This window comes from Lissotriton helveticus, chromosome 2_1 (assembly GCF_964261635.1).
Source record: "Lissotriton helveticus chromosome 2_1, aLisHel1.1, whole genome shotgun sequence".
NCBI classification, from domain to species: Eukaryota; Metazoa; Chordata; class Amphibia; order Caudata; family Salamandridae; genus Lissotriton; species Lissotriton helveticus.
Genome location: NC_136059.1, coordinates 732164293 through 732187561, shown reverse-complemented (window position 1 = coordinate 732187561; position 23269 = coordinate 732164293). Strand labels below are relative to the sequence as shown.

General features: G+C 43.5%; 1 protein-coding gene across 2 annotated transcripts in view; it reads left to right on the top strand.

Moving 5' to 3' along the window:
- Positions 1-23269, top strand: part of SLCO4C1 (solute carrier organic anion transporter family member 4C1) — a 662960-nt gene that overhangs the window by 458930 nt on the left and 180761 nt on the right. For both annotated transcript variants that reach the window (XM_078675442.1, XM_078675443.1), the window contains 2 exons: positions 6864-7017; positions 20584-20780. In XM_078675442.1, coding sequence (XP_078531568.1) covers positions 6864-7017; positions 20584-20780 — 351 coding nt within the window. The remainder of the gene's footprint in view (positions 1-6863; positions 7018-20583; positions 20781-23269) is intronic.

The following is a 23269-nucleotide window of genomic DNA, read 5'->3' as shown; positions in this document are numbered from 1 at the left end:
AGCTGCAAGACTGGATGGAGAAAAATAACATAATGCCCAAGTTCCAGACGGGATTCAGGCAAGGAATGGGCACCACAACCAACCTCGCTATCTTAACACTCCTAATTGAAAAAGCGCAAAAAAGGAAATCTCGGCTGTTTGCTTGCTTCGTGGATATCAAATCTGCCTTTGACAGAGTAAGTAGGGGTCATCTCTGGAAGAAACTTAACGCATGGGGCTTACCAAGCTCAATACTCATAATTTCCCTGTACACGGATACCTGGGCAAGAGTTAAGCTGGGCGATGGGTTGAGCACAACTGCAAGTATTTACACGCAAAGAGGCTTGAAACAAGGCTGCGTCTTAGCTCCCAGCCTATTCAATCTGTTCCTATCGGACATTGCACCTTATATTGAAAAAGCAGATTCTCACCCTCCGAAAATGGCCAATGAGTCAGTTGCCATCTTACAATATGCAGATGACATTGTTTTGCTGAGCCAAACTCCCATTGGCTTACAGAGATCAATAAATAATCTCGCAGCCTATTTGGATAAGGAACAACTGGAGCTAAACAAAGAAAATATAAAAATTGTCCGCTTAGTGGATCACAAAAAAACTAAGGAGCCCATTAGGATCGCGGACGGACTTGAGTCCGTCCGCGATCCTTGAGGCTCGGCGTTCCCTCCTGTGCAATTAGGATGTGACCGCCACCCTGGCGGTCACATCCTCTATTTTTAACATTGCGGCGGGTGCGGCTTCAAGCTGCACCTGCCGCCATGGTAAAAAAGCACGCATTGCATTTACATGCAGAAAGCTGCAGGCACCGAGAGCTTTTCCACCGTGGTTGTAAGCCGACCGCGGCGGAAAAGCGGCGGACATAAGCCAAGACCCACCAGCCATCCTAATTTGGCGGTGGGTCTTTGGAGGCTCCGCGGCGGTTTTCCGGCATCCTCCAGGCCGGCGGTGGCTTCCGCCGGCCCGGAGGATGCGGGAAAACCGCGATCATAATGTGCCCCTAAGTTTAAATGGACGGCCAAAGGGGCAATAGTGGAGGAGCAGAGGTCATATAAATATCTGAGCGTAACAATTGGGCAGGGCACATCTCATAAAGAACATAAATCGGCATTAAAAGCAAAGGCTCAATCACTAATCTATGCATATAGATTATTACGTAAAAAAGTAGACAGCCCGAACTACACCCATCTGTTAAAAGTTATGGCCGCCCAAATCCAGCCCAGTATGTCCTAGGGCCTGGCTCCCTGGTGTGGCAAAGAAGTGCTCTTACTGAACGAGCGTCAGATGAAGAGCTATACAGCCGTCTTTGACTTGCCAAAATCTGCCTCTCCTTCCCAGGTCAGATTGGAATACGGCCTTCAGCACCAGAAATTCCGGGGAATGAGCGGATTTGTTAAACTCTGTCATAAATTCCGCTCTTCAAACCAGGACACTCTGAACAGATTATGCTGGGATGAAATTAAGCACCAGACGGATCTCGAAATACCGAACTCCTGGGGAAGCGTTTTGAGAGCATCTCTGGCCGAGCTGGAACTACAAACAGCATGGGAAACGGGGAAGACAGAGCAAGCTTTGGCAAAATAGTAAACATCGCAGCAAAAAATAAATCCTTGTTGGCCGACAAAAAGGCAAACACCAAGCGCCGGCATGGGTGGACAGTCATATACTCCTACAGATCTTTAAGGCCACAAGCATATTTATCTGCCCACTTCAGCTCACAGCTAAAAAAGAGCTTTATATACTTCCGATTGGGTGTGCACGACTCAAAGGACTTGTACCCATCGTGGAAAAAGGCCTTTAAATCAGAGACCTGTCGACTCTGTGGCTTTAAACAAGAATCCTTAACCGACCTATTATGTGCCTGTCCAGCCGTCTTGGACCAGAGGAGACAGCACCTGTAATTAATTTTTACCGATCTGAACATTCGCTCAAGCAGACAAGTGGTGATATGCTGGTTAGAGGGCACGTCCAACATCCTGGCTTGCCGGGGGGTTAAATACATGAAAAAAGTTAGCAGACTTTTACGGCAAGATGATGGAGAACTAACAATATAAGCTGGATCTATGCAACCACGCAAAAGCTGAATCCTCAGATTAACAAGTGGACAGAATGCTGACTCATAATAAGATCCTCCCACCGCAGCTCCCAAATAAAAAATACAGCTCAGGAAATTATAGTCGAGCATTGACTGTAATTTCCCCCACTGACTTTATCATCTTCTTTAAGGAGTTTACATACCATTAAATCTGCTGTTCTGAGGGAAAAAAAATATATATATATATATATATATATATATATATATATATATATATATATATATATATATATATATATATATATATATATATATATATATATATATATATGGGAAAAACAGCTCCGGTGATGAAAGAGGCCGTCTCACAGGGCGGTCCGTGATCAGGGCACCGGTAGCCCTGTAAAGTATCGCCAACAGCATTTTCCAAATCGGAAAGAACTCACGGACGCCTTGAGTGGCTTTGCAGGTAATTTATTCTTACAAAGACTGCACAGCAACGCGTTTCGACTTACGTATATATATTTTTTAGCCCCTATTGAGAATGTTGTCAAAGTAAGAACCTTTACATATGAATTTTAACGAAAAGTATTTTTCTAACTACCTCAACAATGGCATCGTGTTAAAATGATGTGCATTTTAATACAGGATTGTAACGTTATTGCATAAGTAATCCTTTTTATCTGTTTCAGGGGGATATTGTAATGATTTTAATTAATCACATAATAAAAATGTACTTGAACTTGAAATGGTTTTAGTGGCTCCAGCACCTATTGTGCCACCGCAAAAGTGACAATGCAAGTGTGCCTTCAGGCATGCACTTGCAGCCTCAGTGTGCAGTTTTAAAACTTTAAATTTGACCTGGCAAAATAAACCAGACCTAAACCTTTAATACTTGTGTCTATAGGGCCGTGTGCATGTTGTTTAAAATTTAGGACATGTGTAGTTAAGTTTTAAATTTCCTGCTCTTTTTTCACTGTGGCATGCTAGCATCCTCATAGAATTGCACTGGGTTACATTAGAACACCATAAGAATCAGTAACCATGGATGTAAATTAATAGGAATTTAAAAACCAAACTAATGGTCAAGGCGGATTTTGAATGACTATGTTGGAAATGCCACTTTTAGAAGTGTATTGCTCCCAGGTGGTGGACAATAGTCTTTTTAAGGTGCCTACCCTGCACAAAGCAGATATAATGCATACCTAGGCCTGCCCCTCCATTGTTCTTATAGCTAGCTGGGTACCAATCCCAGTGGGACAGGGGATACCCGTAGAACCACTAGTTCCACCTAACACACCCATCTATGAAGACATTGGCTTTCAGGAGGATATCTGCAACCATGTTATGTCTTTCAAATGATTGGCAGGAGACCAATAATTTGAGCTCTGTGGCTTTATAAACCATCTTGTTCTTTCACCTTGTTCCTTTACATGCTTATCGGTCTTCTTGGTGACTTGAACCAAGTAAAGTCTTCAATTAAAAAACATACAAGTATGACATTGGGGAGTACAGTTATAAATGCACCTCATTGGCTGCATAACAAAAAAGAGGGTAACTGTATAGAAAACAGTTTCACATGGACACAATCTGGTATGCTGTGAAATAGCAGCAGTCTGATAAACAAAGGCTACTCTAAAACGATTTTACAACTGTAGCAAGAGGCGAAAACTTATCAAGCTGGAGTTAAAATGCCTTGTGCTCACATCCAAAAACAACTGGCACAAAGGGCCTGCTTTCACATCGGGCATTAAATACAAAGTCAACGGTAAAGTAATATTAAAGCAAAAACAAAAACACTGGCACTGAAGATCATGTGTGTGGATATACTTTTTGTGAAACAGCAAAATGCAGTCGCTCAAAGTGAAATTAGTCAGTGACTGAAGTAGGCTGACTCAGAGCCGCATGCTGTTTGCTGTAGTGCAGGGGTACTCATCGGGCCAGATGTAGGAGCCCTAATACCGGTCGGAAATGGCTGATTTCGGTCGTTTACGACTGGAATTAGGGTTTTCAGATGTAGGGGCATGTTATTTTAAGAATTGGTAATTTTACCGATTCGGTAAATATACCGATTCAGTAAAATACCGAATCGGTATATTTACCGAATCGGTAAATTCATATGTAGCTGACACTCCTAAGAGTGCCACAGGCCCTTAAGAGTCGGTATTTTACCACACAATCCTATTGTGTGGTAAAATACCGAATTCAGGTGTGCATGCACATCTGTGCATGCACACCTGTGCCATGTGACACACAGACATGCCCTTAGGGCATGTATGTGTGCCACATGTCACACAAGCCTGTACTTGGGGTGCTAGAGGGTGTCAAAGTGACACCCCCTGCACCCTTGCAGGATTCGGTATTTACCGATTCGGTAAATACCGAATCGGTATTGCCCATTGATTCCTATGGGCTTCAAGGCCCATAGGAATCAATGGGCAATACCGATTTGGTATTTACCGAATCAGTAAATACCGAATCTTACAGATTCGGTATTCCTGAATTCGGAATTACCTAAATCTACCCCCTTCCCATTTACAGACTCTTAAATACCGAATCGGTAAAATTCGGTATTTAAGAGTCTGTAAATGGGAATTACCTACATCTAGGCCATAGTACGGCCCGCGGGCCGCTGGCGGCCCGGCAAGCCTTCCCTGGCGGCCCACGGACCTTGTACACATCATACCAGTGTTTTCATTTTTTTGTTTTTAAAGAGTGTCTGCAAACTAAGTTACAGCAGCGCGACTCCGAGACTCTGCTGCTCTGTGGGGGCCAGCCGGGCGATTCCTGCCATAGTTAAAGTGGAGCTGCAGGGGCGCTAAGAGGTGAACAACACAGCCTCATTAACATTCTAATGGTCTTTTAAAGACCTGTTAATGCGCTCGGTGCAGCTATGTGTGTATGTGTGTGCTCCGAAACTGTCTCAGCCCGGGCTGACACAGAGGCAGGGTGAGATGACAGAGGGAGAGGGAAAGAAAGGGAGACAAAGTGAGGAAGGGAAAGGGAGACCGGGTGAGGGAGTAAGAGAGAGAAGGAGGGAAAGGGAGGGGGAGGAAGGGAATGGGAGGGTGGGTGAGGGAGGGAAAGGGAGTGACAGTGAGGGAGTGAGGGAGGGAAAGGGAGATCGGGTAAGGGAGTGAGAGAGGGAAAGGGTAGGAGGGAAAGGGAGGGAGGAAGGGAAAGGGAGGGTGAGGGAGGGAAAGGGAGTGCCAGTGAGGGAGTGTGGGAGTGAGGGAGGGAAAGGGAGACAGAGTGAGGGAGTGAGGGAGGGAAAGGGAGACAGAGTGAGGGAGGGAAAGGGAGGGACAGAGTGAGGGAGTAAGGGAGGGAAAGGGAGACAGAGTGAGGGAGTGAGAGAGGGAAAGGGAGACAGAGTGAGGGAGTGAGAGAGGCAAAGGGAGACAGAGTGAGGGAGTGAGAGAGGGAAAAGGAGGGAGAGAAAGGAAGGGAGGGAAAGGGAGTGACAGAGTGAGGGAGTGAGAGAGGGAAAGGGAGACAGAGGGAGGGAGGGAGACAGAGGGAGGGGTACAGAGGGAGGGGGACAGAGTAAGGGAGAGTGAGAGAGGGAGGGAGGGAGACAGAGAGAGAAAGAGAGCGAGAGAGAGAGATGTGTGTATGCCGGGTCTGGTGGCTCAGTGGACAAAAGTGTCTGCTGCAGGGACCAGTGATCAACCTCATGGTCACTTGTTTTGTTGTTGCTCTTGCCCCACCCCTTCCCCCACTGACCCCGCCCCCACTGGTGCGGCCCTCGGACACAAACCACAGTATACATTTTGCCCCCGAGAGAAAGTTTGTGAGTACCCATGCTGTAGTGGGTGAAAGCAAAATAGGAATAATACAACAGAAGACCAATGGATGAAGACTACTGGCTGAAAGCCCATTTAAGTATGTTTGACACATACATTCTGTAAAATCAAAAGGACTTGGCTAACGTCTGACCTAACAAGTTAGATGACAGGGTGACAGTGGCCATCTGCTAGTGCTGCATTTACTTTTATTTTACCTAAGAAATAATGTAATGTGCATTGGAAACAAATGCTCCAAGAAAAAGGAGAAAGGTGAACGCATTAAAACCATACGGCGGAGGATTCAATGCAAAATCCCAAAGTATCCCTTGGGCTGCCTATCCTCTTAATTGCTTTTCTTTACATTCATATTCAAACCAATCCCCAATTATCCAGTACAGTGTGCAGTTGGTGCGCTAAAATGTAACTATAGAAAAGCACAGTATATATTGAAATATTCAACTTGCGCCTCATGTGTAAAAAGAATTAAAAATCTTCTACGCCCCAAAAGCAACACGCCACATGTTGTGTTCCCATCTCTAAAACATCTCTATAGTCATATAAAGATAACTTAGCTTTTTGAGAAAAACTTCAAAGATTTTATTTTTGGTAATTACAAATATCATAGTTCATAACACATTAGGCCAATATTCTGAAAATATGTTTTCCTTCGCAATATTTTTTACTTATGTACAGTTGATTTCTCACATTCGCTGCACATTAATGGCAAATGCACCCACAGCTTCCATAAACTCCAGCGTTTGAGGTATCATGTACTGTAAAAAAACATTCCCAATGTATGTAATAAGGATATTACGAGCCACCTCAGAATTCCATGACCTCATTCGGGCACTGGCCCTGTGGGCTTCAGCTTCTGTATGGTCTCTGTGGTGACTTGCAGTATCAGTTGTTGGTACTTTATTACTTACATACTTGGCACTGCGAATTGTCAACATAAACAGTTGGATGAGAGGAAAAATAAAGCTATACCAATAATTAAATTAAAAGAAACTAGAAATGAAAGTAATTTACTTCTGTTCTCTCTTTCAGGACTGGTTCGATTGGTGAGCTGACAGCTCCATGCAACGCTAACTGCAGCTGCCTACGCTCAACTTATGAACCTGTGTGCGGATCAAATAATATTCAATATTTCTCCCCTTGTTATGCTGGCTGTTCATCATACACATCGGACAGTCAAGGAAAGGTAAGCTTTTGAACTTGCATTATTTTGCCAAAAGATTAAATAGATGTTTACACGCACTGGAGCCTACAGTAATCAAATCGTCTTCCATCTCTTCATTAGAAGTACATAACTTGCTGAACATGGGCTAGAAATACCTAAAATAGGCCATGGGGCAAAGTTTGGAACACAGTGCTAATTTGTCACAGTCAGCGTTTATCTTGTTGTTGGTTACTCCAGTGCTATTTTTCACCTCACCACATAGGGTCTCATTACAAGCGTGATTACATTTACTGGTCCCATTGGAAATGAAAAAGCTGAAATCGTCTGGGAAGACTACAATGGAGAAAGAGGAAATGGCAGGGGAATTGGACCTAGAATTCCTTATCACCCCTTTAATTCTTCATTACTGAGGATATTCTCGAAATCCCTTTGTTGGCTCTCATGTTTGAAATCTTTGACAGCAGCCCTTCCTCCACAAAGTTTTTGGCCAATCTACGTCATGAGTCACGCTCTGTGTAGGGCGTCCTTTACAATACACATCTTCATGTGGTTTGCACTGAATGGACTTGTGTATGAAACTTATTAGTTTACACTGGGTGAGAGAGCTCCAAGATTACTTAGCCAATTATGTTTGTGCTGTACAAAAATAGTTATGGATTTGAATATATATGTTAGAGAGGATTAAAGAGGTGTTTATCAGATGGTCTGGTCAAACTCATGGCAAATACTGGCTCAAGTTTAAGGAGATTGAGAAAAGGTTGCATGAAATATGGTAGTCATGGATGTCTGGTGCACCCAAGAACTTCAGCGGTCTCATGAAAGGAACAAAAGTCATACCTATTTAGGAACTGTTTAGTTGTCTCTAAAACATTTTGGATTCAAGCCAGGCAAGGAGGTTATGGCTATTATGGATAAGGGGACAAGAGCCCTCCTGAGCTTGGTTCAGTGCCTCAACCAGTGACTTCTGCACAGAATCCTGGAGTGAGTTCTGACAAAGAAATGTCCTTCAAAGCCCAGATATATCAAGTGAGAGCTGCATGCTGCTATGTTAGAAGGCTAAAGAAAACCTTTCCTTTTATTCCTCAGTTGGCACAGAAAATGATTGTCCAAGCTTCAATTGCTTCCTGTCTGGACTACTACTATTCCCTCTATCTGGGAATTACCCAGGCGATATGTTCAAGTACGCTCAGAAAGCAGCTGCGAGATTGATTTTAATGTTTCCTAAATATTATTTCATGTCAAAGGCAGTGAAGGGCCTACAACAGCCTAACGTTTGTAAAAGCTCCATATTGAGTATGCAAGTGATTTTCTTTCAATAATACTTATCTTTTTATGTCTTAAAGATGCGTGTAAGCATTATGTTTTGTAATAATCATTGTGATCATTGACTCACATGCAAAGTAATTGCTTTGCAAACACTACCGGTACTCCTGTAGGTAAGGTTTTGCCTAGCCATTTGCAAATAGTAACTTGTATGACTGACAGATGCAAGATGGAAGATATCTTCTTTTGAAAAAGGACAAGCGCCGACCCACCCTCGACTTTCTTCAAGGGTAGTCTGGAGGAATGATATTAGGTGGCTGCTGCAATGCATTCCAGGCAATAGATCTTCCAAGATAGTTGTCAGGTGGACCTACATTCTTCTATAGCCTGATCTGCTGGACTTTATGAGCTTGGAGAACTTAATGACTGTTATAGGTCTATGGTTCAGGTGCCCAGGTGCCTAAATCCTAGATGAATCTGTGCCTAACAGATCCATCCTATTGCTCAGCTCTTGGACACAGAACAACATTGATGCTGCTGCTGCTGTTTGTGTTTCTAGAACATGGAGCTGAGTGTTGCCCATTTGTTCTTGGTCAGTAATAAGCATTAATACTCTGCTGTAGCTGTGCTGGCCTGACCTGCTGATACGGACCTTGCCTACATCGAAGAGCCATGCCAGTCCAAGGAGCTTGGAGATGTGGACAGGGCAGATTGAAGTGGTCTGTGTCCCTCCCCGCGGTTGATAAGAGAACTTCCCTAAAACACTACAGCTCCAAGTGTGAGTGAACTGTGTGGTGACTCTGCCTGGCAAGTACTCTCTCACTTTCCACCTCCTTATTTACTTCTTTGTTGCCCCTGCTGTATTTTCATTGGTCTTGCACATGTTTGCGAGTAGGATTTGTAGACCTTGCACCTATTCCTGTGGGTTAAACTGAGGTGTGCCCTGCTTCATTGAAAGAATGAGGCCGCCTGAGTGAGGAGCTTCTAACCAAGTCCCTAGGACACTAAGCTTGTATCAATTCATGGTATTTAACTATGCATTCTTAAACCAGGAGAAAATTTGACTTTCTTACCAGATGAATTGGGTCACAAACAGTAATGGCTTACTGACTTATTCCTTAGTTGAACGGTTCTTAAACTTTTGACTTCTGTGGACTCCCACATAATCATTATTAGAACCCAGGGACCCCAATGAATAATTATTGTAATCCAGGGAAGCTGTGGACCTTGGCCTAAGCATTTTCGATAATATAAACTACAAAACAATACACAAAAAATACAGAAACAAACCTTTATGAAACAAATACACAAAGGATGAAATATTTTATTTAGTTTACAAACATATAAAAAATAATGAATGTAATTTTAATGAGAAGGTCGGAGTTTTTCTAAATCCAATGGAGGTCACTCATCGTCTATACTACAGTCTGTTTGATGCACTTGTATTGTTCACACAAATCAATCTGAGGATACTAACCTAATTTTTAGCCTCCAATTTCAAATTACATCACATTTACAGACTGTAACGTTTAAATTTGACATTTTGTACATTATTTATATACACTTTATTAATCTGATGATATTATTTCATTTTCAAAGTAGTCACGGTCCCCGTGAGTAGGCTTTGTGACACACATGGGTCTTCAGTCTACAAGTTAAGAGCCACTGACTAAGGGCTTTATTACGAGTCTGGCAGTGCACGGACTGCCAGACTCATGGGGGCAGTGGTGGTGGTCTTGTGCCTGCCACATTACAACCAGGATAGCCAGGGAGCCCTGGGACCACAGCAACTGCCAGAGATCAGAGATGCCTGGTGGTGGCACAACTGTAATGTGTTTGTAAAATGCTTGGCCACTGCGGCCCACCAAGCATAATAGGAGTTTCCTCACAACACACCTTTCATACTGGTGCGACTTCCATGAAAACTGTGGCGGTGAGGAAACAAAGGGTCAGCCTCACGCCATGTGGCTGCACATAGGGGGGCCCTGTGTGCATGCACACCAGTACCTGCATGGCATGGACTGCAGCAGTTTATGCCATGCAGGTACTGCCTTTTAGGTTCCCATTATTTCATAGGAACCACCCTGGGAACACCAAAGAACTGCCCGCCTGACAGGAGACATCTCCTGATCTGTCGGGCAGTTTGTACATGTGTTGGGTAGTCCGTGAGCGGGGCAGTCCCACTCCCGCACCACCAAAATCATTATGAGGCCCTTAGTTTTTCTCTTGGTGGTAGGCTTGCAATACATTTCAAAGTGCTGTGATAACAACCACTAACAAATCATAATCAGAATATGTTTACCAACATTGCATTTCATTTGCTATTGTGTTTTCAGTTTCAGGATTGTGCCAGTGTTAGCATTCATTTAGTTATAAAGGAACAGTATATTGTGGTGAAAGTCAAGGACTCTGGTTTTAGTACAGTATTGTGTCTTATTCCTAGTTTATTCTGAATTGTATTTTGTTTATTTCTTCCTTTTTTGATGTCTATGTTTATTGGGAATATAGTTCTATATTTTGGAATAATAATAAATATTTTCTCATAACGGTAGCTGTGAGGGTCCATCTTCATTGCAACTGTGAAAAAATTCTTTATTGCAAATGTGATAATTGTATTCTACTGAACTGTACCTCGAATCATCATATGTGCCCTCCCTTGAAATATTTTTGACTTTCTATCCACACCGACCAAGAGAGTCTAATAGGCTTGGGAGACCAACTTTCTGTCACAGACTAATGATGTAATTTAGATGTTGGCAGATGTGAAGCATCAATTAAAAATAGGGGTCACCCCGTCTGCGAAACCTTGTAGTTCCTTCTTTCAAATTATAGGTAGAGTGGTGATTGATTTCTTCAGTTGACACCTCAGTAGGCTCTACTGCCAGAAACCATTGACCTGGTTCTCTGAGTCACAGTGGCAGCATCTTCAGCATACTTAAGATGGAGAGTCTATCCCTGTCATGGACTGGATACCAACAAGGGGCCTTATTTATGAAGGCCTTGCGCCGCCGGTGTGTCACTTTAAACATGGGAAAAAGTGACTCACCGGCGGCGCAAGGCCTTCATAAATAAGGCCCATGGTCTTTTGAGTCCCTTTCTAGATTACCTGCGGAAAGGGTCACGCCTCCTAGAAGTCACAGTGCTACCTTGCACTGAACAGTCCAGGTGAAATGTGTAAACTGCTTCCTTAAGAGGGTCCACAGTTAGGAGGAGAAAACCACAAGTGGTTGAAACTTCCTTGGCAATCTAGTAGCACTTTATTAAAGATGAAGACTAAAACTGCAATTGATAGAAAGGCCCCAAACTCCCCTTCACATGATGGAAGTGAAAGACCCAAGCTGGAGTAGAAGTTTCAACTGATAGAAGTAAAACTTTGAGCCAAAACATGTTGAAAAGGTGCCAAGAATGAAACGAAAAATAAGAGCCAAAAGGATTGTGATGCATCCATCTCTTGGAAATGCCTCTTCATATATGATTCAAACAGGAACTGACATCCCTGGAAAAGATGCTACTTTATCTTGGATTGGGGACCTCGGATAGCTTTCCATGGACAGACCACCATATTGGAAAGAGCAAGCTATGTGGCTTGTCTGAGACCCTTTCCTTAAACGTATGGCTTTCTTTTTGGCACATAAAGGAGAAGCCCAAGTTTGTCATCTTTTTCTCAGAACAGGATTCTTCAGTCCCACAAACAGTGTTTAAGGCTGATGCTTCATGTGGCTTGCGGAATACTTATCTGGCTTAGCTAAACATAGAAGCATTGGTGTGGTCCAGACAGTGAGGATGTTTAATCACGTGCAGAGCACAAAATCTAGCCACATTCTGCCAGCAATTGGCAGTTCGGGCTGGACTGTTCCCATGAGGCACAGGGTCAGACTGATTTACATATAGCCATGTCTGAACTGGGGTGGCAGAGTGGGCTAAAGAACGGTGATGGATCAAACCCAGATCTTTTGACTAGGTGTGAGTGTTTGATTGGTTCAGATGCTACGTCCATCACCACCCCCTATTGTACCTTATTCAGAAGCAGCATTAGATCCCTTGTGTTGTATTTCAGCTTCTAGTTGAGATTCCATAGTATGAACTGGGGCCAATACTACACCTCTCTAATCTGCCCATCGCTGCCATATATTCTGATGCTTTTCTCAGCATCCCCTAGCCTGGAACTCCACCCCCTCCAGTCCTATTCAGTGGTCCACCCATCTCTTCCATGCCCCCACCAATGGTGGTGAGCTTACTTTCCATAGTCTGGTTATGTCTCCTTTCACTAGTGTAAGCCCCAAAAATAACAGGTGCCATTTATAGCGGCTCTCACGTATTCCCTCTGTGCTATGAAGAAGGAGCAATTTAGGGCCCAGGGGAATGTGCCAGGCAAGAACCTTCCCATGTTACCCCTCGCCAGAAGTGCGTTAATGCCACATAGCTCCACACCCTTCCATTCCATTGCATTTGTAAAGCGCACAGCTACCAACAACGGTGGTGCCCGGCGCTGAGCAGCAGAAAACAAATACCCAGCGGAGAACAGAGAGAACAAGACGGGCTAAGGTAGATCAAATAGCCAAGTCTTCAGGGCCTTCCTAAATGCAGTTTCAGACTCTGATTTTTGAAGATTTTCAGGCATGGAATTCCAATGGATAGCAGTTCTCACTGTGAAGCCTCGCCCCCCAATCCTAGTTTTGGTAAAGCGAGGAATCCGGAGCAATTCCTGAGAGCTGGATTGCAGGGTCTTAATCAGGCTATACTTCTGGAGTCTCAGCTTCAGCTAACCTGGGCCGCTGTCTCTGGAGGCTCTGAAGACCAAAGACAGAGCCTTAAACTCTATTCTTCTCCTAACTGGGAGCCAGTGCAGGCTGCGCAGATGAGGGGAGATATGATGACAGAGCGGCACGTTCCTGATAAGCCTAGCTGCGGCATCCTGTATAATTTGCAGTTTTCTCATCAGATATGCTGGAAGGCCAAGGTACAAGCTATTGGCGTAATCCAGCTGGGATATGACAAGCGTGCAGACCACAGTTTCCGTGCAGTCCATCAGCAGAAGATGCAGGAATCTCCACAGGGCTTTTGACTCCCAGAAACAGGAAGCGGAGACATGCCTAATCTGGACCTTGCATGAGAGTGTGGAGTTAAATTTGAAGCCTAGGTTTCTGGCAGCTGTGACAGGTGTGGGTGGGGGATTCAGCTCTACCGGCTACCAGCGATCAGGCCGTGGTGGGGAGGGTTGATTAAAGAACATAACCTCTGTTTTTTCGGTTTTCAACTTCAGGCAACTGTCAGTCATCCATGAAGTAATGTCCATCAGGTATTGCCTGAATCTGCCAAAGGCGACCTCTTGGTGATCATTGAAGGAGAACACCAACTGGGTGTCATCACCATATGAAATCACTCAGGCTCCACAGTGCTCAATTACTGATGCCAGAGGGGTAAGCTACACATTGAATAGAGTGGGGCTGAGTGTCCGAGCCCTGAGGAATACCACACACAAGAGGACTGCAGGAGGAAACATAAGGGTGGGGAGAAAACCTTGTTGTGACTTAGATGTAAGAAAGAAACGGGATCAGGCTAAAGGGGTTCCTGTAACTCCAAGCAGTGCCAGTCTTACTAGCAGAATCTGGTGTGATACCGTGTCAAATGCTGCTGATAGGTCTAGCAGCACTAACATGGCACAGGCGCCATGGTCCAGTGATTCGTGTATCGTTACGCCACTTCTAGTAGGGCAGTCTCCGTGCTGAAGCCTGTCCTAAAGCCTGATTGTGAGTCATTCAGGTGGTTATTGACCTCTAGGAAGTTGGATAACTGCTGCTGAACTTCCTTCTCAAGGATTTTTGCAGGTGCAGGCAGAAGAGAAATAGGCATGAAATTATTAAGTATAGCGGGGTCCGCATCCTCTTTTTTAAGAATCGGCACAACATATGCCTGTTTCCATGCTGATGGATAACAACCTTTTGACAGAGAGGCGTTCCATATTGGGTTTAGATGAGGGTTCAACTGAGGGGCGAGCAGTTTAAAAAAGCTAGCCCGACAGGGGTTGAGGGGGTAACCCGACTTAACCCTCTTCAGTTCTGATAGGGAGGATTCTAAGCTGTATGGATGAAATTCATCCCAAACATTGGCAGAGGTGGTGGGCAAAATAGCAGAGGAGTCGGATCCCTTCCTAGTAAAGACAGAATAAATGGCTTGAATCTTATCTTGGAAGGAGGTTGAATGATTTTCACATAAAGTTGCAGAGGGGATAAAAGTGCTTGCGGTTTCATAAAACTGTGCACAATCTTAAAGACTTCCTTGGGGGAGTTATCAGAGGCCTTGATTTGGTTGGCAACATAGGTTCTGATCGCTCTGCGTTTGAGGCTATGAAATCTTTTTAAGGCAGCTTTATAGGCCGATTTAGCTACTGAGTCATTGTTTTTGCGCCAAATACTTTCTAACCTTTTACAGGCACTTTTCCCATTGCGGAGTTGTAACAAGAGCCAAGGGGCAGAAGGTTTGTTCCTGGCTGGTTTAGTGTATTTAACTGGAGCAATTACATCAAAAGCAGAGGTAACCCAGTTATTATAAAGGGCAGCGTCACCTATGAAGGGAGGTACACTCCTTCGCCTCACAGCAAAGATATATGGGGGATACAATTAATCCTATGTGCCATAGGCGGCTGCTAGTTAATTAGGCTCTGTGTACATATTTTAGTTAGATCAAATAGAGTCTGGAAGATATTGCTGCCCCAAGGGGGCCAGGGCCGGATTAGCTACCACGCAGTTGTGTGTGCTGCCGAGCTGGGGGCTGATTTCGTTGATGGGGACCTGCGTGTGCCAATGATGAAGCATAACACCAGGTGGTGGGTGAGGACATTCCTTCACTTAATATCTTCTAAGTTTTAGTCATTTTTACTCAGAGCAGCTTCTTTTATGTATTCAACGGAATATGGTGTGACACAATTGTAAGTACATGTAAAACTGGCTGTGGTGCAGCTGGTAATCAGTTTGCATCTCCTAAAATGATTTTAGAACCGTGCAGCACATGATATCCCCTAGCGTAGCGTAGAAATTCCTATGGCATCCCACTTTTGAAACCATCTCAATAGGGCCACCTGTAGAAGAAAAATGCCCTGCCACAATGGTGTTCCTTGTGTCAGTCTCCCCCACCTCCCCAGCCTTTGGAGGGATAGTATCCATATGTGTATTACTACCTGAGTTGCAAGGGGAAGTGATCCCATCCCTCTCCCACTATAGAGAAAATCGAGCACGCATTTGTTGCCCATCAGCCATCTTTCTGTGGCATATGCTGGATCGTCTTGAGCGTTATACTACCAGTCATTAATAATCAGTAAGTGGATGGCAGCATAGTAGCTGCAGAAGGGCTTCCATAGTATGTGTCCTGAAAACATGTCTGGGGAGCAATCATGACGCTCGACCCCTTCCACCCAAAAATAATTTACTCAGAACTGCAGTAACATGTCAGAGTGGAGTGATAGCGTAAGGGTAATTCTGGAGCTGGTTTACAATACGGGGTAGGAAAACCATTTTGAAGATGGACGATCTGCCTAACTGGGACAATAGATCTGGAGAAACAAACACTCCTAAATACTTGAGCCCATGACCAGCTAGCGTTAATCCTGAAGCCCACTCCAGCAGCCTTGACCATATGAAATATCACTGATTTACCAGGGTTCTTGTATAATCCAGATGTCTCATAAAAATCCTGCATAATCCTCAAGATGCAAGGTCTGGATGTTGGCTGATCCATAAAGAAAGATAAGTTATTGTTGGTATACAGGGCTAACCTATCCCACAGCCCTGCAGACTATTCAAATCCCCGCACTTGAGAGTCAATCCTAATCCATGCAGCTGAAGGGTCCATGGCCGGGGCAAACAGTAGGGGTGACAATCCCCCGAATCCCTTTCAGATCCACCTACCCTGGTGGATCTGAAAGGGATTCGGGCCTGCGCCAGCCACTTGGACTGTGGCAGTTAGATTTGTGTATATTAGGCGGATATAAGAAAGGAACCTGTGCTGAAGAAGTGCAAAGAGGTACTCCCAACTGACGGAATCAAAGGCTTTATCAATGTCGGCTAAAGCACTGCCGCCGACCTCCCCAGTCAGTCTGCCATAGTCAGGGAGGTATATAAGTGCCTGATATTGTGGCAAGTAGCATGGTGGGGCATAAAGCCAGCCTGATCAGGGTGAACCTCTTTGGGCTTGTATTTAATTAGCCACTGGCCGAGATTTTAGTGGGAAGTTTTACCTCTATATTGAGGAATGAGATTGGATGTACTTCAGGCAAATGGCCTGGTTTAAGGAATACAACTGTTTCAGTATGCCATCAGTCTGGCAGAAGCCGGGATTCCCTAAGCTCTGCGTGAATCACCTACAACAAGTGTTTCCCCAGTTGCAGCATATAATATATAATATTTAAGAAACTCACTGGGAAAGCCATTAGGAATTGGGGCCTTCCAGCCCGCAGCTCCGCCAAAGCCAGGGCCTCAATAAATATGATTATTCTACTGCTTCTCTTCAGGTGAATATCTCCCCAAAATACCCGGCAAAACTTTGATCTATTTCCCTGGGTCCTCGCCAGCATTCCTCCCTGGGCATCCATTATCACCGGCAATTAGGAGACTGCGTGTGTGGCCTAGCAAGGCCTATGCAATATTCTACTCCATTTGTCGCCCCATTGATATATGCAGCTCTGTGCTGCCTGCCATGCTTGTATGGCATAGTCTAGGAGCAGTTAGTGGACTCCGTTCAGATTTTGCAGCCAACTCAAATCTGTATTCAATACCCTACCCTCATTGTCAAGACGTGTTTAATCATAGCAATGGTGTGTTCTATGATGATGTTTGATTCTGGATGAAAAAGATGTGGATATAGCAGTTTCACTCCCAGATCAGCCATAATATTCCAGAACGCATTAGCGGAAAATGCAAGACCACTCTCTGAGTGAAGGGATCAACTGTTCCCATAGCTACTAGGCACTGTAAGTCTTTTATGACCACTTGAGCTGTGCAATCATTTATAGGCAAACCCACAGGAATATGGTGCATGAATCAACAGCAACCAATATGTATTTATCTCAGTTTGTGCTTGGTATTGATCGACTCGGTTGAGGCAAATTACTCTGAAGGGTCTGTCGGATGTAGTAAGGGGAGTCTGCACTGGTCTTGAAACAATGGAGTGCTATACCAGTAGGCAAAAAGTACATTGCTTTTGGTAACTGTGGTCACTGTATCTTTGTAGCATTGATACAGTAACACTTAAGCCAGAATGTGCGGACTCCCCTCATGTGCTTCTCTGGTAAGCTCTCACCTAGCTCGTGCATTGGAAATTTGTCTATCTTCCACTCCAGGTTGAAAAACCATTGGAACGGTATCCTGAGTGACATGTTTGGAAGGAAAGCCGTCTGAAGGTTTTTCTCCTTTTAAAGTTGGTTTTAATGCTGTCTAAATGTTTTCATCGATCGTGGTTTGAGGTTGAGTTACAGCACCCACCTTTGTGGTTCGCACTTCTGCTTTTTGCATCAAAATCTGCTGCACAGTTCCCTTTATCATGTATTCGTCCACTTGTATGGGCCATGGTGTGCTACACATGAACCAAAGTATGGACATAACGCCTTATGAATCCGTTCAAGTGCCAATGAGGTAAATCTGCATAGGATCCTTGGACACGAAATGCTGAAACCTACACTATGACTGTGGGAACTGATATGAGTGCCTTTTGTAGGGCAAGTAATTGGGCATTTATTTCACTTATTGCCAACCCAGGTGTTAGAGATGTCCGCCTTAGGGAGTCTTTTCCCAAACATGTTAATTTCTCCTCTCCTGTTTTGCTGAATTTATTTTTGTTAGCTTTAGGACACTGTTGGCCTCATTTATGAGGCCTCTTGTGCCATCGGAACGTCGTTTTTTGTAATGTTCTGTGGCGCAGAAGCCTACATGATATTTACCAGGCAGCACTAAGCCACTTATTTTGGATTAATTCTGCCTGATAAATATCAGTCCCTTTAACGCAGTGTTCTGCGTTACAGGGGCGTGCAATGGGTGTTGCTAGGGGTGTTCCCAGCAACATCCATGGCCTTTTGACACTGCCCCAGATTTACGAGAAATCGTAAATCTGAGGCAGTGCCAAAAGCTGACGCCTCGCAAGGGGAGGCATAAGGGTGGGGCAACGGGGAGAAATATCTATATTTCTCCTCGTTTTTCCTTTTTCTATGTGTGCTGCTTTTTATTTGAGAAGGTTATTTTTTCAACAGAAATTACTTGGTCCTGTATCAAGTCTGAACTTCGGACTTTCCTCTGGTCTAGCACGACTAGATGATTGCCAATAGCACTCGGTGCTTTTAGGCACTATTCTTACCTAAATTCTTTGAAATTGCATATCTCTGGATCTGATGATCTTTGTCATTTTGGTGTAAAAAAAGATATTACATTTTGCTCTATTTCTAAATTGGTGTCGGCTTTTTCTTGTGTTATGTTTCATGCTTTGAACATTTAAGCACTGCAAACACATTGCCTCTAAGTTAAGCCTGACTGATTTTGTTCCAACCTACCAGAGGGTTAAGCACAAGTAAGTTTTGTGGCTTTTGTAGTTCACCCTGACAACCCACAACCAAACTTCTCATACCAGGTAATTGACATTTCACAAAACATAAGCATGCCTGTAGTGTAGTTCTGATAGTACCATTTTGTGCTTGCTTGTTTTTCTCTCAGAAAGATACACAGAAGAAACAGTTGAGCGTTTGTACAATAAGAATTTATTGTACCGTTGTTCTTCTCATGTAAATAAGTGCTCTGCTGCAACTGTAACACAGTAGAAGAGACATAGAACCAGCAGTACAGTGAATAACAAAGGAATAGTATTGTTCTACCATTTTACAGTAGTCATAAACAGATACATGAATATTAAATGTATTTATAAAATAAAGTGCGTACTCCTAAGATGCCTGTCTAGATGTACCTAAGTGTACCTATCATGTGAGTAGGTGCAAAAGAGCCTAAGTCTAAGAACCTAATTCTAAGAGCCAAGAATCCCACTAGGATTTAGTTGAACCCCCATAACTGAAAAGTGAGAGTGTGGGACTTCGTCCTGGACTTGAGATGCATACCCAGCAAGGGATTTTCAGATCACTGTCAGCTGGAGCGTTGGCATGCTGGAGCCACAGCGTGTTTGGTCAATGTGTCAACCTTGAAGTCTCGGTTCCCTCCTGATTTCTGATAGCAAGAGGTGCTGTATTTATACAGTCTGTGTACGTGTGTTTCCCATTCTTCAGTATGAGGATGACCTTGGGGATTAAACCTTGTGCGTCGATGGGAGAGGTGAAGTGTACCTCCTGGAGAGTGTACTCATAAATTATTCATATGTGCTAAGGATGACGTCTTAGCAATATTGATTGGGAAAAACCCACCCTCGGCTTGGAACTAGGTGAAAGGTTTAGCCCATAAAAGGCTACAGTCCTCATAAGGCGTTATGTCCATACAAGGCAGTCTAGCCTTATTTGGAGTTATGCCCTTATAAGACTCGTTCATATGAAATGACAGGGAGATGATATAGGGACAGTGTACGATGTTCCCTGGACCTATATCAGGGTACCGATATGAAATATAACATGCTGTCACTGGTACTTATGGTCTTTGAGACTAGAATGCTCTGCAAGCCCCACAATAAACTCTGACAGGCATTGGTGGCAACTTGTGAACTTTTAAAAGATCCCACAGGAGTCCTATCAAGTGGAAAATACTAGTAGTCTCAACTTTGATAGCACCTGGTTGTCCTCTCATTTTCACACGTAAGGTAGAAAGGCTCAAACGTTCTATGTCTGTTCATCCCCAACTTTTGTTCTTTGTTCTTAAAACAATTCTTCTTACCACAGTTGGTTATTTTGAGCATAACAGTGTGAATTGCTTTTCGAAGATTTTGGTTGAATGTACCATGAGCTCTGCTATGTACAGCTGTTAGGTATTAATGCTTAACAAATAAATGAAATGTTTGAAGTTGGTGCTGTAATACTGATGTAGTTTAATGAATTGTGTAGTTTATTTTGGTCGTAGGAATTCATAATGTAAGCCTTTGAAGAATACATATTGTGTTCTTTGAGTTCTGATTTTTGCAGGTTTGTCCCTTGATTTTTTCCCCAAAACGTGTCTATTTTTGCGAGTGGCCAGTAGAGCAGATCTTTTGTAAACTTTTTTGTTTATTCTATCTGTAACCTTAAAAGTAGCATATCCATCAGAATTGGATTATTCAAAGATGCAAATAATTTATATTACAGACATTTCAATGCATTTATGACTTTATATTTTTAAGGACTAATGCTTCATTTTCTACATTTATGAACCGTAGGTTTTTTACAACTGCTCCTGTGTCCGAAGTCCTGACCTTCCCTTGTCTATTAATGGATATATCTTTAATACAAGTGAAGCTACTGCAGGAAAATGCACAGCAAGTTGCACAAAAATGCCTTTCTTCATGGCCTTTTTCTTCTTTGTTGTGGTTACTACCTTCATGGCTGCAACTCCAATTACAATGGCCATTCTCAGGTCTGTATTCTGTGACAATTTATTTTTCATTTGAAATGTATATGTTTGGTATGTTCCATTAAGTTTAGAAATTATAACTAAGAAATCATAACACGGAGAAGGCATTATGCCATCTAAAGAGCAAACACCAAACGGTCCTTAGTGGAGTGTTTTAACATCTTTAAAACTGCTGTGTAAATATAGTATTTCTAAAGACAGTGGTCCCTAGACAAGGGTTAATGTGGGTAAACAATAAATATAAACCCAAACAGTACTATATTTTACTGCTGTCCAGCTGGAGAGTTTTTTTTTTATTATGCAGTTGCTTAAATATATACAAAATAAAGTAAGAAACAATGAAAGTGGGACACAAGCCTGCATCCAATTTAGTGGGAAGGACGTACAACATGGAAACAGAAAGGCTGGCCATTCCGACAGGCAAGACATGCTGTAACAGCGGCTAATCACAGATTCCCCTGATACTTGAGACCGCGGACGCAGCTCACAGCTCCGGTAGCCTAATTAAGCTGTTACAGACCTTCTAATTAGGTCGACTTTGAACCAGCCTCACTTGTACAGACCGCACCCGCAGCTCTCTCCATCTTTCACACTCGTCCCGGACTTCTAATCGGCCTTCGCCTGGAACTAACCTCCTTCAAGTCACTCTGAACTGGACCTAGTTATGACAGGCAAAATGTACACAGGCATACAATTGATAGTGTCCTGATGATGATCACATATCTTTTGTAAGGATCGAAACGCCGTCAACTTGTTGTGCGCCATATACACTTCTTTATTTAATACTCATTTTGTGTAATGCGTCTCCACTATAATTTGTTTGTCATTTCAAAATGTGCCCCCTACAAACAATTTACTCTGCCTGAGTCTTTCTGTTTCCATGTTGTACGTCCTTCCTGCTAAGTTGGATACAGGCTTGTGTCCCACTTTCATGATTTCTTTCTTTATTTTGTAAATATTTAAGCAACTGCATAATAAAAAAACCCTGACCGGCTGGACAGCTGTAAAATATAGTACTGATTGGGTCTGTATTTATTGTTTACTCACATTAACCCTTGTCTAGGGAGCACTGTCTTTAGTAATCATTGGTTACCCAAGGTCCCTGACCAATTGTATTTGGCTTTCCCTTGTCTTTTATAATGAGTAAATATAGTATGATGAATTCAGGATTGAGATAAGCATTAGATCAAATTCCCAGAGTAGGAGCAATAGGATTGGAAACATGATATTTTCAAGCTATCCGACACGAATTAATAATCTTATGTCCTAGCTCTGTCCATGTCTTATCCTTATAGACGTCCAGCAGTGGAGTAAGATACTACTTCTACAGTTGTTCAAACAGAACTTTGCATGCTAGTGCTCCACAGGTGTGGATGCTTGTGGCATGCCCTCATCCCTGTTGAGATGTGCAACCTCAGCAATTCCTTTTTACCTCAGAGCAGCGTACAATTGATCATACTTTGTTTATGCCCAGTACATTTGCAGTATTTCCCCCATTGACTTCCACCTTCAAGCTGGGTTGTTTATGCCCTAATGACCTGGATTCAGTAATGTTCTTTGTGCCATTGGCTATGCTGCATGTTTTGAACTACGCCATTTCACCATCTGTTAGACCTTTTGCAGTTTTATACTTTTTTAGGTATGCCATTCTTAAATGTGAATGCTTTTTTGTTAATAATGCTCTCAGATTATATATAAGCACATAAATACCATAATTGCATATAATACTTATGATTTAAAATCCTCCAATGCTCACAGTTTATGTTAGAATGCAGGCATAGGGCCATTGCTTAAGCCAAAGTATGCATCCCCTGGCATTGGAGGCAACACTCTTGTCCAAATTTCTCGGAATGACTTGTGGCGCTTGTGCAGGTAGTGGATCGTGAGCCCGAACTACAAAATCAATGGTTAAATGGAAATATTCAAGGCCATATGGGAGTCCTTTCTGCCTCCCCGCCCTTACTTTTGGAGGGGACCACTTGAACATTGGTGGGGGAAGCTTAGATTGAGGATGCATTCTCCTCTGTTTTATGGAGTGGCCCTCATATGCCCCCACCCCCAGAGCACCACAGAAGCAGGGTTGCCCCTTACTCCCTCTCCCTCCCCATGCTCGCACTTTGCGAGGGGCCTTATTATGACTCAGTCTCACCGATCCGAGACCGCCAAAGCCATTGATGACCGCCTGCCAGAATACAGCTTATTTTTACTCTGGCAAGTGGTTATTTGGTGGTCCTACTGTGGTGGCTTTTAAAAAGGCACTGCAATGGGAGCATCAAAGGCATTTCATGCAGGCCATGGGCTGTCAAGTCCATGCTCTGCAGGAACTGGGAGTGCATGCACCACATGACGAAGAGGCAACAGGGGGCACTGCCATGAAATGTGTAGCATAAGGAAACTCCTAATATACTTCGTTGTGCTGCAGTGGCACCGCTAGCATATTAGGGGTCTCAGACAGCTGTGCCACTGCCAGGGATTGTGGATCCCTAGCAGCA